This window comes from Anguilla rostrata, chromosome 5 (genome assembly GCF_018555375.3).
Source record: "Anguilla rostrata isolate EN2019 chromosome 5, ASM1855537v3, whole genome shotgun sequence".
NCBI classification, from domain to species: domain Eukaryota; kingdom Metazoa; phylum Chordata; class Actinopteri; order Anguilliformes; family Anguillidae; genus Anguilla; species Anguilla rostrata.
In genome coordinates this window covers 23,141,097-23,159,914 of record NC_057937.1, presented here as the reverse complement: position 1 = coordinate 23,159,914, position 18,818 = coordinate 23,141,097, and the positions used below count along the sequence as shown (strand labels likewise).

Below are 18,818 nucleotides of genomic sequence, written 5' to 3'. Positions count from 1 at the left end.
CCAACAGGCAACAACAGATGGGCATATTGACCTGCTAAATTCTACTATATCCCCTTCTACTATATCAAAACAGGATGATACAAAATAAAACAAACAATAAATAAAGTGAGCAGGGAACAGTGGAAAGGGAGTATAATACAGAACTAGGACTCGAACTAGGATATTGCAGTTAGGCTATACTTCAATTTCTTTGGATACAACAGTTAGGCTACTTCTATTTCTTTGCACCGAGCCAGTTGCTTAAACAGACAAGCCTGTTTACATTGTCGGACGATAGGGCAGCTCCCTTCTTCTGAACGATATGCCCAGACAATGAAAAACTGCATTCAAGCTGTTTTACTCGGGAAAACATGGATTCCCACAGAAAACGCTGCTTTATTTTATTGTTAAGGAGTATATTAAATGAGTAAATAGAGTGAAACCGCAAAACTAGTTAGGCTGCAGTAGTACTGAAATGTAAATATGGTATCACTGCCAGGTGTTTTGTTATATCATTTGCAGCATTTATTTCTGAGCAAAATAACGTTTTCTAGCTAAGCTGGCTAGCGAAAACAGTTGCTGATGGATATCGTAACTTTTAAATTTCATATATCGCTATAATGAATGGGAAACATAAACGATACTAACACATATCACATAATCACACACCCAAATGAAAATGCATGACAAGCCTAAATACACCATTTTTCTTCCTTACCACGAACTACAAATGCCACCATTTATCTTAATGTGATGTCACCAATCCGGAAGTCGGTAAAGTCGGAGCTCAGAAATGATGCTCAAATTTTCGACCTATAATTTCGAGTTCTACGATCATTCAGTTGCTTTTTTCACAAGTCGTACCTCGTTTTTTACTAGTTCCGAGTTGTCTTGAACGCAGCATAAGGGTCGGGCAGACGTTCATAACAGAACGTGCGTTAAAAAAATTAGTGGCGTTAAAACGGATTTGCGTTAACGCGTTATCGCGTTAACTTTGACAGCCCGAGTAAAAACATTTACTTCATATCCAGGGAGGTAGCCAACTACTTGAAAGTTAGAACACGTGTAGGCGTTTACTAATACGATTGCATTTCAGGCTGGAAAATAACCCGTTAAACGAGAGAAATTGCCGAGTTGTCTTAGAATCTTTATCGCAACAGAAACGAATGCTGTAACGAAGCGTTAACTACGTCACAATGGATATAACAGCTGTTTTAGAATGTCATTGCATCACCCGGACCATTTTTGCAGCGCAGATAAAAATTGGCGTGACACAGCCACAACAGCAAAAATAAAATTTTTAAAAAAAATTTCCCCTCCAGAGGGGCAGGTCAGCCAAAGAGGGCAAATGGGCTGTTGCTCAGGCAACTTTAGCCTTGTGAATGTCCTTGGATGGTAACACTCACAGCTCTCGCTGTCTCCTGCGTGCAGGGAGGTGCCTGCGGTACTTAAAATAAGCCAAGTTATTGGTTGCAACTGAAGAGGGAAGTTTAACATCCAATCACAGAAAAAAATAAAATAAAATAAAGCCCAGGCAGGTAATGATGTGTCACTGTAGTTGTGGTCTCGGTCGGTCTCGACCTAAAATTCTGAGTCCTCTCTCTCCGAGACCAAGACAAGACCGAGTAAAAATGCAGTCGAGACCGAGACGAGACCGAGACCATCAAAATATGGTCTCGAGAACGGTCTCGAGACCAAGACACTACTGAGCAGGGGGTGCTACACGACAGTGGTGGCACTTAGAAACTCGCATTGTCGCATAGTTGCATTTGCATTGTGTATTAATAAAGCGAGAACTAGAGCCCGACCGATATATCGGTTTGGCCGATATATCGGCCATTATTTGACTTTTTTGACGACATCGGGATCGGCAGTTATGCCGCCGAGGTGCCCCGATTTTTAAATAAGTATAATAAACAAAAAAACAATGATTATTTATCTGTACTTGTCTGTTCGAATGTTGTAATTGCTATTTACTAGAATTATCCAGTAGAGGGAGCTCTAATACAAGTGTGAACTGCAGCAGCTGATGCGCTACTTCTCTAATAAGACGTTTGTCACTCGTGCCTCATCCAATATTCTCCACTGGAAGACTTGTCTGCACAGATCTGATTGCCGCAATAAAGGTATGTATATTTAGTGAAAGTTTTTAATTAAATGCGTTTATATGACCACTATGTTTATCAATCCTCATTATCAAGCGAGCGAGCTAGCTAACATATTTGGTTCACTTTAGCAAGCTAGCTGGCTAGCAAGCCTTTATGAAGTGGCAGTGAGCACATAAGCAGCGTAGGATCTACATTTACAGAGGACATCGCTGTATTCTCAAATAAATAACCAGCCAAAATAAAATGGTGACAATGTATCACACATTTGTTGTTTTATCTGAGATAATGATATTAGCTACTATATGATGCTGTGTAAATAGCCAAATCGTGATTGCAAGCGAGTGTCAAGCGTCATCTAGTCAAGCGTCATCATAGCAAGCTAACCAGACAGTAAAAACGCAGAAAACACTTCTAACATGGATCATTTTAAGCCATGTTATCTAGCTTCGTCGTGATAACATGAGAGAAGGATTGCTGTTGGAGAAGTGAATCAACCAACAGTTAGCGCAGGTAACCTGCACGAAAGCGCATTGTAGTTTTTTTCACGTATTTCATCCAGTCAATTTAATTTCATCTAACGTTAGACTTGATTCACTCTTTAGCTCCGCTAGATAATGTCTTACTCTCTGAGATCATGTAGTAGAAATAAAATAAGAAAATATAATTCATTTAACTTACTGAGAATATATAATAAGAAATAATGAGGCTGTGTCAATAGCTAATGCGTTATTGCGAGCGAGTGTCTCATCTAGTCACACATCAGAGCGCATTGTAGTTTTTCACCGCCTAATTCTTATGGACAGGGAAGCTCGCTAGACAGTCTATCTTTGACATCATGTAGTAGGAATAAAATAAGAAAATATAATTAATGTACTGAGAATAGATACTAAGAAATAATAATAACAAATTAATAACAACAACAACAATAATAATAATATTCATAAAAATACATGTTTGAAACTGGAAAACTGATTTTTTAAATTAATTTTTTATAGATGGCTGGAAAAGAAAGGAGTAAAAGCAAGGTGTGGAGTTATTTTTATTTCACACACTTAAAGATGGTGTTAATATATATATTTAATTTAATATCATCTTTTACTTTTTTTTTATCTAAAAAGTTCTGTGTGTGTTTATTTTTATTTTTATTTGTTTGCTTATAAGTTAAATGTTCTTAAATATAGAAACTTATAAGTTTTTCAAATTGATTTGAAAATTTTGCACTTTTTGACAAAATATCGGTCAAAACATCGGTAATCGGTGGGCTACGACTCTCCAAAATCGGGATCGGCATCGGACCCAAAAATCTGGCATCGGTCGGGCTCTAGCGAGAACACAGTATGTTGTTTTCACACAGACATTCTAAGTTCAGCAATCACAGGACGGTGGTGTCCTGGCCACTGGTGGTATTGCAGAAAGGGGCTAAAATAAATTATTCTTATAATTTACAAACATATTTAATGCAAGCACTTAATGAAAGAGGAGACATTAGGTTGAAAATAGATACTGTAAAAAATATTTTAAAAATTGGTAGGCCTATACCACAAAACTCTAATGTGAATACTAATGTAGTACACCAGTATGGTATAATGCAAGCCATTCCAGGTTTTATAAAAACCATGTTCTCATTAGAATACTAACACGATTTTAAAAACCCTGACTGGTTGCAATAGTGTTTTTCGTAATTTTACAGCAGGAAAATAAACTTGCTTACATGTGCTCTTTGTAGACTGGACTTCAGAAAAGGTAGGACTACCCAGCATGGCAGAGTCTGATCTTTCAGTAAAAATGCGTCCTATGAGACTGGATTCAACATCAGCACTGTTGGGAGGGAAACAAAGTGCTCAGTTAATTTCACAATTCAGTAGACTGTGGCTTCAGCGACCAGAAACAAGTTCTCTAACACAGTTGCAGCGTTAGCTACGATAAAAACATTACCTGGGTGCCTTTGCACAGAAAGGTGTGCTGAAAACTTCATCTTCCAACGATGTAGAAATTAATTCTTGCCTAATATCTTCATCTTCCAGCAAAGACTTTTCATCTTCAATGTCTATGACAGCTTCAGTCTGTTTACCCTGATCACCTGCACAAACAACTTCCAGGTTTAAACCCAACATTATAAAATGCATGACCAAAACCTACACAGACCACTGACGCATTTAATCCACAAACAGTAAAACCAGACACAGTGGATCTCTCTATCAATTAGGCCTATTCAATTCAATTTTATTTGCACAGCACTTTTCACAGAGACCTGTCACAAATACAGTTTACTGAGTAGCAAGACAAGAAACAGAGCAAAATTAGCAAACAAAGCAAACACCAGGCCAGAACCCCCAGATAGCAAGAACACACGGCAAAAAACTCAATTGGTATCAACTGTCCTGTAAAATACGTAAAAACACAAACAAGACACCAGCTCACCTGTCTCTGTATCGGATGACCTGGGAGCATTATTGTGGTTGCCCTCGCTGTCACTCAGGAAGCACTGGGCCTGACCGAACAAACCCTCTTTGTTCATTTGAACAGGAGAGTCCTCCCGCCCTTTGGCTCCCTGACTGTTGTTACTGTGACAGCTAGAAGCGACAACATTCACCAAAGCACTGTCCAAGTCATCATCCTCTGTTCTTTGCAAATCTGCTCCATTCTGTTGTACTCCATCAGCACCAATCTCCAGAGCTCTGTGAAGGACTTTATCTGCCCCATCAGTCCTTGTGTCCTTTGCCTTTTCTGAACCAATGATGCTCCCCTTATTACTTCTGTCTGAATCACCCAGACTGGCCAAAAAACCTTTTATCCCTCTCACAGGAGTTTCAAAGTCATCCAAATCATCAGCACTGATGCCAAGAGAGGCATCAAAGTGGTTTGATGTGCCTCCTGTATCTTGTTTTGTACCTTGTGGAGGAATTTGAGCTGTGTGCAATGCTGGGGGGAACTTAACTGAAGGCCTTCTTTCCCAGGTGAAATTCTGCAACTTGGTATTGGAGTTCGGAACGACAAAACTGTCGACTTTTGAACAATGTCTTTCAGGCTTTCTTAAAGATGTCAAAGGTTTAGACACTATTCTGCCAGGAGAACCACTGACCTTCCACTCTGATAAAACATTTGAGTATGTTACCTCTGAGAGGACAGCAACATTAGTGGTGTCTGGTGATTTCTTGAATGAAAAAGCCCTGTGTAAATTAAAGCAAAAATTACAATATCAATATCTGGAAAAATAAATATGGTTATGTCCAAGTTATCCTAAAAGAGTTGTCTACTTTCCCAGATAGCAGATGAATCCTGCAAGACATCAACATAGTTTGGACATACACAGCCTAATTATGGCCCAACATCAGCACTATACTTCAACCGATATGCAGGTTCATCAATATCTTCAACAATAAAAGTAATAAACTAGAGTAAAAATAGACAGAAAATATCAGCCAAGTTGGAAGGAGAAATCACACTAAATATTGTACTTAACTGCTTAGAGTGTGAGGAGCGCAAAGAACATTATAAAATACATTACACACCCTGGACACCATCTGTTTAAGCTCCTCCCATCAGGCAGGCGCTTCAGATCAATCAGCACACGCACAAATACACTGAAAAACAGCTTCTTCCCAAAAGCTGTGGCACTACTGAACTGAGACATCTCCTCAGTCTGACAAGACTGCTGCCATCATTGGAACACGTGCAATATTCACTCATGTCACTTTAACCTTGCACCCTCGTTAGTTGTATTTTATCATTATTGTATTTTATACTTTATATTGCTTATATATCTGGCTAATTCTACCAAATCAGCCAGACTTGGTAGAATTACCAAGTCTGGCATTAAAAACATGGCATTAATTTCCACCGCTATGCAGATGACACCCAGTTGTATCTAGGCTATCAGTTAAGCCTGACGAAGTTGTCCAGCTGTCAAAGATCAAAGCCTGTCTTATAGACATAAAGGAATGGATGACCCAAATTTTTCTCTTGCTAAACTCCGATAATACCGAGATAATGGTAGTGGGGCCCAAGTCCCTGAGAAGCAAACTATCTGACTATATGCTTAACATTGATGGAATCTCCATTATTTCTGTAATCAAAGCTCTTGGTGTTACCTTTGATCCAGATCTTGCATTTATATACATATTAAAAACATCTCTAGGGTTGCTTTTTTCACTTGAGAAATATCTCTAAAATTCAGAAAATACTGTCCTTACATGATGCAGAAAAGCTAGTTCATGCTTTTGTTACTTCAAGATTAGATTGCTGCAATGCTCTTTTGTCAGGATGTGCAAATTCCTCTCTGAAAGGGCTCCAGCTAATTCAAAATGCAGCAGCTCGTATTCTCACTAGAACAAGGAGATTGGAGCACATCAGCCTAGTTAAATTCCGAAAAGACTATAAGATACTACTTCTTACCTTTAAAGCCTTACATGGGCTTGCCCTTTTGTACTTAAATGATTTAATTTTTCCTTATATTCCCTCACGAATGCTCCATTTGCAGGGTGCAGGCCTCCTTGTTATTCCGAGAATAGCTAAAAGTACCATAGGTGGTAGAGCCTTCTCCTATTGTTCTCCCCTCCTGTGGAACAAGTTGCCTACCCATGTTCGAGGCGCAGACACTATCACCTTATTTAAAGCTAGGCTCAGAACGTATCTTTTTAGTGTCTCCTATATTTGTGGGGCAGGAGTAGAAGGCGGGCATAGCTATAGAGTCTCCGGTGGACTGAGCGGTTAGTGCTGTCACTGGATCATAATTGGTAGTGCTGTGTTAAGCTGAACCAGTCATGGTCTGGTGATGACTGTCTCAAGCCTGCCCTCAAGGCTGCGTTGGCCCCTGCCTCTGTTTCCCTTAGCTATGCTGCCATAGCCTTATTCTGCCGGGGTTTTCCTCATCGCACACAGGTACCCCTGTCTCTTCTGCTCTGCTTGCTAATCTACCATTTGAACCCCCTAACAATGCGTTTTTTTTCGTCTTCCTTGGCTCTGGGCACCTGCCCGGAGCTCTAGCCCAAGTTTGCTGAGCAGCCCCCCCTGGCCCGGAGCTCCAGCCCTAGACCAGCAAGACCAGCTGGGCACTCCCGCCTCCTGCCACTGTTGATTCAGCTGTAGCACTAAGCCTGTCCCCGTCTGACCCTGCCACCCATTGGGGTTCCTGCCCATCTCTCTACGTGACCGGAGTCACTTTTGCTTGGACTTAATTAATTAATATTGGATTGGCTGTTTATGTATTATAATTTATCTGTTTTCATGCAAGCCATTTCCATAACAAACCAGTGCCTGCCCGTGGCAGATGGGTTCCCCCTCTGAGTCCGGTTCTGCTCAAGGTATCTTCCTGTCATCAGTCAGGGAGTTTTTCCTTGCCACCGTTGCCCTAGGCTTACTCTTTGGGGGCTGGAACACTATAAAGCTGCTTTGTGACAAAACTCCTTTGTTAAAAGTGCTATATAAATAAAAATTGATAGATTGATTGATTATATCCTGTACTTATATTGCTTATATTTGTATTTATATTGCTTATATTCGTACTTATATTGCTATATTGTACTTTTTATCACTGATATTTTATACTTCTTATCTCATTCTTGTCTTATTTTATCCTTTGTAAATATGTGTGATGTCTGAGGCTCAGCAACCATAAGTCCCAGAGCAACCAAATTTGGCAGGTTGGTTCCTATGGCCCCCCACTACTCAGGCACTAAAGATCACCTATGTAGGCCAGATGGTGGCGCTATAACAAAGGGTCATGCATAAAAGGCCATAACTCCCACACCATAAATTAGATCAACACAAAACTTCATCGACCTATGCAGCTGAACGTGCTCTACAACTTTGCCATTGGGAGCACCTATGTCCGCCATATTGTTTGCCCGCCATTTTGACTTTTTAGTTGGGGCGTGGAAGTTTTCTCCACTAAAAAGTCTGAGGCTCAGCAACCATAAGTTGTAGACCAACCAAATTTGGTAGGTGGGTTCCTATGGCCCCCCACTACTCAGGCACTAAAAATCACCTATGTCGGTCAGATGGTGGCGCTATAACAAAGGGTCATGTTTAAAAGGTCATAACTCCCACACCGTGAGTCAGATCAACACAAAACTTCATCGACCGATGCATCTGAATGTGCTCTACAACTTTGCCATTAGGAGCACCTATGTCCGCCATATTGTTTGCCCGCCATTTGGACTTTTTTATTAGTTGGGGTGCGGAAGAGCTGGAGCTCCAAATCTAGGTGTTACGACATCTAGTAAACTTTACGGCAAGCGACATCCATGGCGACGAAAGTAATCCGACACCGTAGGGTCTAGTTTTTATCAGTGAGGGGAGGGTCTGAACGTCGGGGAAGCAATGGAAGACAGTGCCAACCAGAGTGCATGCTAGGCTATTAAAGGTTAGTAAAAGCTTTTTGAGAAGATGAATAATTACTTTTCTTTGGCATGGATCCATTTGAAGACAGTATCGGGTGAGTTCGTTCAGTCTTTAAATCTGTTATGCTGAGAAATGGCTAAACCATTTTGTTGGTAGGTTTTGAGTTTCTGTGCAAACGCGCGAAAACACGCTGGTATAATAAAACAATGATGGCAATACATGTATAGTCCGCTTCGTTCCGTTGCTACTATAACATAACAAACTACCTTGTGTCTACAGCTGCAGTTTCTCGCTGCAATTTCTAATATTGAATATAAACAAAAGACGCAATTTATGCTGTAGTCTGCCAATGTCTAAATAAATAATACGGTACTCCGAGCACAGGTAGCAGGGGTGGCGAGTTGATATTTTGTTTTTTGTTACTAAAAGTTTGTTAGTAAAAGCTTTTTGAGAGGATGAATCAATACTTTTCTTTGGTATGGATCCATTTGAAGACAATATCGGGTGAGTTCGTTTAGTTTTTGAATCCGTCATTATGCTGAGAGAAATCGTATTCTCAGTTTAATCTCTAAATTGACTGTAAGCTTAGGGTTGTAACTAGGTAGTTGTTTCGTAGGTGACTTAGTCTTAACTCGTCTTAACTATTGCTTGTATTTTTGCATAGACTGCGTTGTTGCTGTTCTTGTTTGTGTTAGTGTTAATCAGTTTAACCTACAGGGTCCAGGTTGAACTATGCGGTTGTTCCCTGCACTTGGAACGGTAGGCTACTGCCCTCTAGGGTTTTCGACACACTTGTTCCTGGTTATGGTTATACACTTTGTTGTACGTCGCTCTGGATAAGAGCGTCTGCCAAATGCCTGTAATGTAATGTAATATTCCGTAAGATAAACCTGAACCTAAAATATGCCAATACAGCAGTGAAAACGCTGCTCGCTGAATAACGAAATAAGCGAGACAAAGTTTTTTTAAATTATACCATGTCATTCCACAGTCAATATCTGGGAGTAAACATTGAATAAATATACAATCTTACCACTGGTTTTACGCGTAGGGATGTCCCTTTTGAGGCTGAGTGGTCATATATTGTCTTGGACAATCCATTCGTGAAATATACACGCATTTGTGATACCTGGGTAGGCTACCTTCAAAAATAGCTGTGCGTAATACCACACCTGTTGCTTACGGCGTTGTCGCCCTTTTTAGTACAATTTGGTTTGATTGACAGTTCATTTATTCAGTAGGTGAGAGTATAAGCTTTCTAATGATGTATAACATTTTTCTTATCTGCCAATGTCTAAATAAATAATACGGTAGGCTACTCTGCGCGCAGCACGCAGGTAGCGAGTTAATATTTCGTCTTTTGTTTCGTTTTTTCTCAATGGCGTATTTATTATTTGAAATGTGTATTTATGTGTTATTATTCTATTTGTCTCTGTGGCGCTCTGAAATGTGCATTCTCTGCTAAGCTGAGCAATGGATTGGAATATGTGTCTGACATAGTGTTGCACGGTATACCAAAACTTCAGCACTTTCTCAGTACTTAAAAAAAAAAAAAAAAAAAAGAAACGGTTCGGTATTACAATATTCCGACGTTAGTTTTGAGTCAAATGTAAAAGCCAGGGAAATTTGTCTCCCGCGTTACTGATTGACAGGATAAAAAGTGTAATTTGTCAGAATATTCGCTAGATGGCAGTAGCAATTAAGGTTGTCAAGTGAGGTGACCTGCGCTTCTGCATTCACTTTGCTGATACAGTGCAAGCTTCCACTCAGTTGACTTCAGTAGCAATGGGTGTTCTAATTTGTAAATATTTTATTATAGGAAGCTGTATTGTTATTAAAATATGCTGTTTTTAGATCTATTTAAAAGTGAAAGACCTGTTTAAAGATTATTTAGTTTACAATTTTTAAATTTTTGAAATATATTTAATATATTTTTCTATTGTTTAGTCTTGTAACACTATAGGCCTATGCTTATTAATATGTTGAACAGGCTTCAACTTAAAGGTTGTTAATAAACCAGGTTTTTAATAAACAACGTTTATTAGACAACGTTGCGCACAGTATCCATCTCTCATATCAGGTAACGTTGCGTTAGCTAGTTAGCTAATGTAATTAACACAATTTAATGTCAGCTAGCAATTAGAAAAAAAGCTAGCTAATGCTACCGACTGGTACCGACCTCGCAAAACGTCTCTCGAATGCAACGCTACCTTGTTGCAATGTTGCAATATAGCTAACTAAAGGTCAGTTCAGATCAATGATTCGCAACGAGACTGGATGCAACTTGCAAAATTCCAAGACGTCTGATTGCAAACGTTCTAACTGCACTTGGCGATTTGACAAGGTGGGTCTTTTGAGACCCCAGGCAACGGCTTCAGACGCTCTGCAACTAACCAGTTTACACCGCTGCAATTTTCTCTGCAACATTCTAAAACCGTTTTGTCTCGTTGCGAATCATTGATCTGAATTGGCCTTAACGTTACTGTTATTTACATTGCCATCAAGTTCATCAATATATTATAATGATCGGAATAAAGCCGTCTTTACAGAAAGCATTAACCAGGGGTATAGGTGGAGCACAGCCAGGTCTGATTTCAGTGTAAAGATGTCAAACCGGAGAAAACTAAATAAAATACAGCAGTATGGATTAGCGTTATTATTTTATTACGCTTCCTCATATGGTACTTCAGCCTTGCCCTTTTTTGATGAAATCTCCTTTGTTTTTGTTTTATTATTCTTGTTCTGATTGCTAATTTAACACCCAGCTCCACTTTATTCTCGAACAGTTTGCTAGCAAAACCAGAAACACCAGCGGTAACATTTTGCAAGGCAGTTGTTTCAAAAATATCACACAACAATCATTCGAGAAAGACAGTTTAGTGTGCACGAGATACATAATTGTACGAGCTGCAGCGAATCCCGCAAATTCTTCTCTGCAGTGTAAAGATGTTCATACCGGGCAAAAGGTGGATAAAGAACGTCTGTGGAAATTGATCATCATTAATTCTACCCCAGGTCTGCTACAGCATTTTAACCCAGCTCGGCAGTGTAAAGGCAGCTTAAGTCAGCCTTATGTTAGACAATGAATGAATGTGTACATAACGTTACTTTTATAACAACCATTTTTTATTCAGTGAATAGTAGGCAAAGTGTTATAGTTGGCGTGGCCCAGGTGCCAACTGACTGACGTCACACAGGCAACACTGGTTGGATCCGGTTGGATCTCTGGGAAGTGAGGTCCAAAAACACACCTGCAATTACTGCTTTTCGCCATTGGTACCGCCAAAGAGAACGAAACTGAAATCTTCGAGATTGTAACTTTAATGTCTGGGCCCTATGGAATCTGTGTTATAGCTTTTTTAAATTCTCAATTCCGCGATTCCGTCTGTGATTCTGTTATCACAGAAACTATAGGGCCCTACCTTAATGCTGCCATCAGTCTGTTGCTGGTCCGCGCCGGGCCCCCATCAAAAAAGACACTTGGCCGCCGGCCCGCGCCGAAAGGTACTTGCCACCGGGCCTAACAACTTTTCTGGGGGAAACCCTGAACACCCATTACTCTGGCAACAGCGCTACAGGACATTCCTGCAGTCAGCATGCCAATTGCATGATCTCGAAACTCTTGAGGCATCTGTGACATGGTGTTGAACAACAAAAAACATTTTAGGGTGGCCTTTTATTGACCCCATCATAAGGAAAACCTGTGCAGTGATCATGGCTTTTAATCAGCATCTTGATATGCCACACCTGTGCAGATGATGGATTACCTTGACAAAGGAGAAATGTTAGCTAACAGTGATATAAACAAATTTGTGGGCAGAATGAGAGAAATAAGATCTTTGTGCACATCAGAACAAATCTTTGAGGTATTATTTAAACGCATTAAAAATGGCTGAAAAAATAAGTGTTGCGTTTATATTTTTGTTCGGTGTACATAATTAGATACATTACATTATATCACCCAGTCCTATTAGCAATGCTTTCCAACAGCACACTGTCATACTTTTTCTCACTCACACATCAACTCACTTGGAGTCCCAAACAGCAAAACAAGGAAATACAAAATTCCATGCACTGCTTGCTCAGAAACCCCCACCAGTACTCTATCCTTTGATTAGCGGTGCTGGGACCTCCCAGGAAGTTGTCAAAGGTGTTGTCCTCTTCGTTACTGCAGAGGAAGCGCTGAAAGTCTCTCACATGGCCATTTTCTGTGCCAAGATCTCTCATAACTCTCGGACAGCCCCCCAAACGCTGCACAGTTTCAATGTAATAGCCTCCGATTAACTTTGGATCACTACTGGTAGTATAGGCATTAAGCCATATCATTTTCCAAAAAAAAACATATATGCATCCATGTACACAAATGCCATAGGGTTTTTTTTTATTTATCATATGAACTGATATGCCAGATGAAATTGGGACCCATGGAGAAGCAGTCGCGTCTTCGCAAATGTCTCCTATCATCACGCCCCTAGGATCCAACACATTTAGAATGAAACACACATCCTCTTTTCTTACTCGCCGGCCATGTTCTCTACATTTTGAGTACATCCACCGGTACCCGTGAAATTGTCCGGAGTACTGCAGCTGGTCGCGAAATAAATCAACTGTGTCCGCCAAACCAGATAACAATTTTCGGGGAGACTATCCTCATGCGCAAATAATCCTCGTGAAATGTCTTTCACTCATGTGGAAACCATGCTTAGAGCTCAGCACTGATCTTAGCCTATATCTTTATATTTAAGGCCAAGTTCAAAGTACAACTCGAGCAGCGTCTCCATGTGTAGAGAAATTCCAGCATTATGGATGTGACATTCACACAGAAAATTGGAAACTAAGCTTCACATTGACGAGGCATGGATTAGATTTTGAAAATTGAAAATACATAATTTAACCTCTTAGCGCAAAGCCCCTAGTGGTCGGCACACCGGCGTACAGAGATTACTGAACTCAGACATTCGGTGCTATTGCGACCAAAGTATGAGTTAAAAACAGAAACGCGTTGTTTTAGTTTCATTAGTAGACGATACACGACAACTATGCCGAATATGGAGTTTCGCAGTGCCATCATTGTCACTCTGGTCATTCATTTAACATACACCCCCTCCCTGTAGTCTCATCTACAACTACACCCCCCACCCATGACATAATGGACAATATTGCCTATCTTGACATTCATAAAAATATTCTTCCACCACTAAAAAATCGTATTCCATCATAGCAACAAAATAAACTTGACAATAGCCCTAAGAAATGCCAATACAGCAGTGAAAACGCTGCTCACTTAATAACGAAATAAACAAGAAAAAGTTTTTAAAATGATACCATGTCATTCTACAGTCAATATCTGGGACTAAATATTGAATAAATATACAATATAAATATATAAATATACAATGCAATATAAATATGCATTTAGTGTACCTCTCATTGCCTTCCCAAATGACTGCCTTGATTTAAACAGACACAGATGGACTTTGAGGACTCTTTATTTGGTGTAGACGCCTTTTTCTTTGCCTGTCCCTTGCCAAAGCCCGAACCCTCTGCCTCCTCCTTTGTTTGTTTGCTTCTTAAGTAATCTCTCTGCTCTCTTCCTTTCCCTTTCTTTTGCTTTGAAAACGTCATCATTTATTTTCCTCTCCCTAAACGCCTTTTGGCGTTCAGCAGCTGTTTTAGCCATTGCTGAAATGAAATTAAAACTTTTATAATTATTATTAACTGCTCTCATTATTTTTATTAATGGTTACTTTTATGTTTGTTTTCATACTTTAAGTACAGTTTTACTGAATTACTGCCTACCTGTTTAATGTCTTTTTCTTTAGGCTGGGCCTACAAGCCCAGTTTGGGTCATAGCCATCAAGATTGACTCTAGTAACTGAAAAAAAAAACAATACAAGCTATTTCATTGACAGCTCATATTCTTGTTATTAAACTGCATTTTAAAATAAATATATTTCTGTAAATACTGTAAAGTGACAAATCCATTTATTTCACTTTTTCTAGCTAACTGAAGGTAACTTATATCCATTAATGCTTAAGTTTTGTGTTATTAGCGAGCATCTTCGCCTATAGGCCATATAATAGGCTATACGTGCTTTGCAAGTAATGCTAAGGTGAAACCATTCAGGTGTATTTATATTGTAATTCTTATAATTTTAGTAAAACATACCGGTTTTGTTGTGGGCTGGTGACAGGTCAAGTCGTTAATCACCTCATGTTTGACAGCTGCTTATATAATACCGCTAACCAATTTAAAGACACTCAATTTCTAAAATAATGTATATAGCCGAAATATTTTGAGCAGTAATACTTGCATAGCAATGATGAAATCGTATCTATGTCCAGAAGATGGAGACAGAGACAGTAAATCAATTATATTGTTCTATTCGCTTCGGTTTTGCTCCAGAAAACGATGTAAGCTAGGCCTATCAGCAAACATATGGCTTAGTTATGTCCAGAAGTCCTCAATAATAGTAGTATTTTCCAAGAAATAACGAAAAATTGTTGACCACGTTTCGTTAGGTGCAGCGACTTATACTGGTACCACAGAGTGAATGTGTAAGTGAATGCAACGATAAGAAAATTTTCGGTTACGATGAAGTATAAAATGAGGTTTTCAAAACACCCCCATATCATTGAGACAACATGTCCAGGGAAGGCAGCAGCGCATTATATATGTCATGCTATCGGAAAGCAATTGGGATTTAATTGAATGAAATTCGCCAATGTACTGCATGTTCAAGCCCCAGCCACATTTTGTATGACGCTTATTTGATATAAGTGACACCATATCTGAAGAGTGGAGGGTCCAAGGTATTCAAAACACCCCCATATCATTGAGACAACATGTCCAGGGGAGGCAGCAGCGCATTATACATGTTATGCTATCAGAAAGCAATTGGAACTTAATTGAATGAAATTCGCCTATGTACTGCATGTTCAAGCCCCAGCCACATTTTGTATGACGCTTATTTGATATAAGTGACACCATATCTGAAGAGTGTAGGGTCCAAGGTATTCAAAACACCCCCATATCATTGAGACAACATGTCCAGGGGAGGCAGCAGCGCATTATATATGTTATGCTATCAGAAAGCAATTGGGATTTAATTGAATGAAATTTGTCTATGTACTGCATGCTTATACCCCAGCCATGATATTCTGTGTGTTTTAACTTTTACAAACAAGTGTTAATACTGTCCTATTCTCCTTGCCATTCTAGTGCAATATCCAGCCACATTTTCATATTTTTTTGTTTTAAGTTGCATAGTTGATGTTACAAGGTAGCACAGAATGTTGAAGTAATGCATTTTTAATTACTCTAATTCTTCCCTTACCATTCAGTTAAACTCGTGTACTGATGTAATGTTGTATTGGATATTGCAATAATAATTAACAGTAATGGGTGTATTTTATCTTTAATTCTCCATCTAAAATTTTGCATTGTCATTGTTAAAAAGGTAGGGGAAAAAATAGAAAAAAGGAAGACAGATTTGTTTGTAATTAATATTAGTGTTGTGAATAGTTTCACAATGTCTGTGTTTAAAATCTTCTTAATTAATTTCATTTTGCTGATCGTAACAGTGGTTTTATCGTCGGACTTTTATTTTAAAATTTTCAGACCCGCGCGAAAGTCCTTACTGTCGCTAGCTTCAGACTGCTCACAAAGGAGAAAGCACTGAGCGCGCTGCTTAGGCTCTTTTTGAAAATAAATGTGGACGCGACAGTATGGTTTTGAAAGCGTATTTAAGCAGAAACATTTAGAAAGTTTAACATTTTTAATTTATGAATTTAATATAGGCTATATACAGTATAATTTTTTATTTTATAATTTATTTTATTTTAATTATTTTTTTACTATGCCGTGGCGCCACGCCAAAGCGGCTAATTTTTAAAATCGTATTATAGGAAACAGTTATGTTCTGGCAAATCAGCGATTTATCTGTTGTTATTTGACTATACTGTAGCATTTGTGACATTATGCATGAAGAATAAATTGTCAAAATATGTTTTCTGGAAGATCGCCAAAACAGGTTCGACCTCCATACCCTAGTGTTTGGTGTAAATCTGTGGTTACTCATAATGACTTCACGCCTCACAATAGATATATCCCGCGACTCAAACTCGGGGACAACTCAGTTTGTGCACCGCTGCTCTATTGATAACGTCATGATAGCTAACGTTATCCTTTCACGTTCGACGACTTAGCTAGCTATGTTACCTATATTTCCACCTAGTACTACGCAACTACAATCAATATTTAGATAACTGGTCATCAGGCAATCTAGCCAGTTAGCTCACTAACTATACATTTTCTCTCCCCACTGCTGTGTCTGTACCATCATCGGGTAAACTAAGCAGGCGTACAGCAACATCATGAACACTTCTGGTTTGGTACTGACGGTACTGCTGACACCAGAGCCTGCTGGCAACAGAAGCTAGGCAAACTTCTGTTACATTTATCTTACCATGTATGCAGATCTGTGTCGAAATAGTATTGACATATCGTAACCCTAACGTAACATAAAACGTAACGTAACATAAAACGGTTGTGGTCAGAATGTTATCCAGCCGAAAGTGTCAGCAAATCCTTAGTTTACAAACTTTCTGATTTGTGAAGAGAATAAAGCCATCAGAATGTGCCGGGGAGGACACCAAATTGACTCCTTGTGGCAAAAAATTTTCTTCGGGGGAGCATGCCCCCTAAACAACCAAAATGTCTCATTGAAGCTCCAGTCCAGTTTGCTTTTAACTCGTTTTCTTCCATTTGTAACCCACACATTGACTTACAAGAACTATTATCTTTCAAAACCATGAAAAATGTCTAAAACGTAGCAGTTTCCGTTTTAATCTAAACCAGTCTATGTGCTGATACCATGAATAATGAAACTCAAATGCACGGTGAACCTGTTACTAAAATCCTGCAGATCCAAGTTGTAAATAATTTTAGATTTAAACCGAGCAAGTGTTTATCAGTGTTCTAGCAAGTTAAATGGCTTCAAATAACTTAAAATTATACAAAAAAAGAAACTTACCTGGACTTGGGTTTGGTAAGCGACAGCTTGTTTTGGCGGGCAGCATTAATATTGTATCGCTCGAGTTGTTCGTTCAGATTGTTCTGAGGAAGAACCGGCATCGTGAAATTATTCATTAGCTGGTTAACTATATTTATATAGCCTACATATACTATTTCGTTCAAGCAAAAATTCAGCTAGATAGCAAGCTACCTATTTGAACAACATTCGTCGTGTGCACAAACTAGCTGGTTGCATTTGGTACGACGGCAAGCTAGATAAGTCAAAAAATAAAGCGAAAAAAAAGCTAAAGTTGCTAGAAAATAAGTAGTCACGGTTTATGCTCCAAAAAAGCAAATAAAGTACCGGTGTGAAACCCGCCGCCATCTAGGTAGACAAAGTAAAGCTAGCCGCCAAGCGATTGGAAATGCGCGTATACAACACGCATCGCGACATTACGTTTTCTGCACGTAATGGATGTGTAATTTCAAAATAAAAGCACCTGGATATTGGGTTCGTTTTTCTCGATTGTTTCGAGACTTTTCCTGAAACAATGCCACATTTCTACAATGTATGAACACAAAACCAAAGCAGTCAGCTTTTCTGCAGAATTTCAAAAATCTGACAAAATGAAACATTGGGTTCAAAAGCATGTAATCCCTTCCCGAAATGTAATTGTGCCTCCAAATCATAAAAAAAAACAATTCAACAATTGAATAGGCCTTATGGATATAAATTATAAACTGGTGTGACACTACTCCGAATTTAATGTACGCACAGTACGCTGTTGTTTGAGTATACTGCCATATAAATATGATTAACTATTAAAATTAACATTGAGATGGTTTTTGTCATTTTTTATTTTTCCAAAGTACAGTAATGTAGGGAGTATGCAATGTGAAATAAATTTTTTAAAAACCTGAAGGAAAAAAAAGAAAACGACTACTGGGAGTTAACAAAAATGCAGCAGTAAAACAATGAAACATAAATAGTTCTGGGTCCCATCTCTGCTCTTGATTAGGCCACAATAAATAAATAAATGTAACTGATTCACAAATACAGTGGGCTCCAGAATTATTGGCACCCTTGATAAATATGCACAAAAAATGGTAAAAAAAAAAAAAAATGCTAAACTAAAAAATAATACAGTTATTGACACAAGCTTTATTTTCCAACATGTGTAAACTAGTGTGGTTGATTAATGATTCATTGGAATCAACCAAAATCTTTAATTTTTTAAATAAAAAAAATATTTTCCCAAAAAACAAGTTCCACAATTATTGGCTCCCCTGGTTTAATACTTTGTGAAAACACCCCTGGCAAAGACGACAGCCATGAGTCTTTTCCTATAATTTGTGAAAAGGTTACAGAACAC

At 38.8% G+C, this 18,818-nt stretch overlaps 1 protein-coding gene across 3 annotated transcripts in view; it reads right to left on the bottom strand.

Moving 5' to 3' along the window:
* Nucleotides 1-17,881, bottom strand: part of blm (BLM RecQ like helicase) — a 144,355-nt gene extending 126,474 nt beyond the window's left edge. For 2 of the 3 annotated variants that reach the window (XM_064335637.1, XM_064335638.1), the window contains exons 1-4: nucleotides 17,465-17,881; nucleotides 4,509-5,257; nucleotides 4,023-4,167; nucleotides 3,799-3,905 (exon numbers count right to left, since the gene is read on the bottom strand). In XM_064335637.1, coding sequence (XP_064191707.1) covers nucleotides 3,799-3,905; nucleotides 4,023-4,167; nucleotides 4,509-5,257; nucleotides 17,465-17,580 — 1,117 coding nt within the window. In that variant the 5' untranslated portion in view covers nucleotides 17,581-17,881. The remainder of the gene's footprint in view (nucleotides 1-3,798; nucleotides 3,906-4,022; nucleotides 4,168-4,508; nucleotides 5,258-17,464) is intronic. The other variant, XM_064335639.1, reaches the window with a different exon arrangement.
* Between the last annotated feature and the right edge of the window lie 937 nt (nucleotides 17,882-18,818).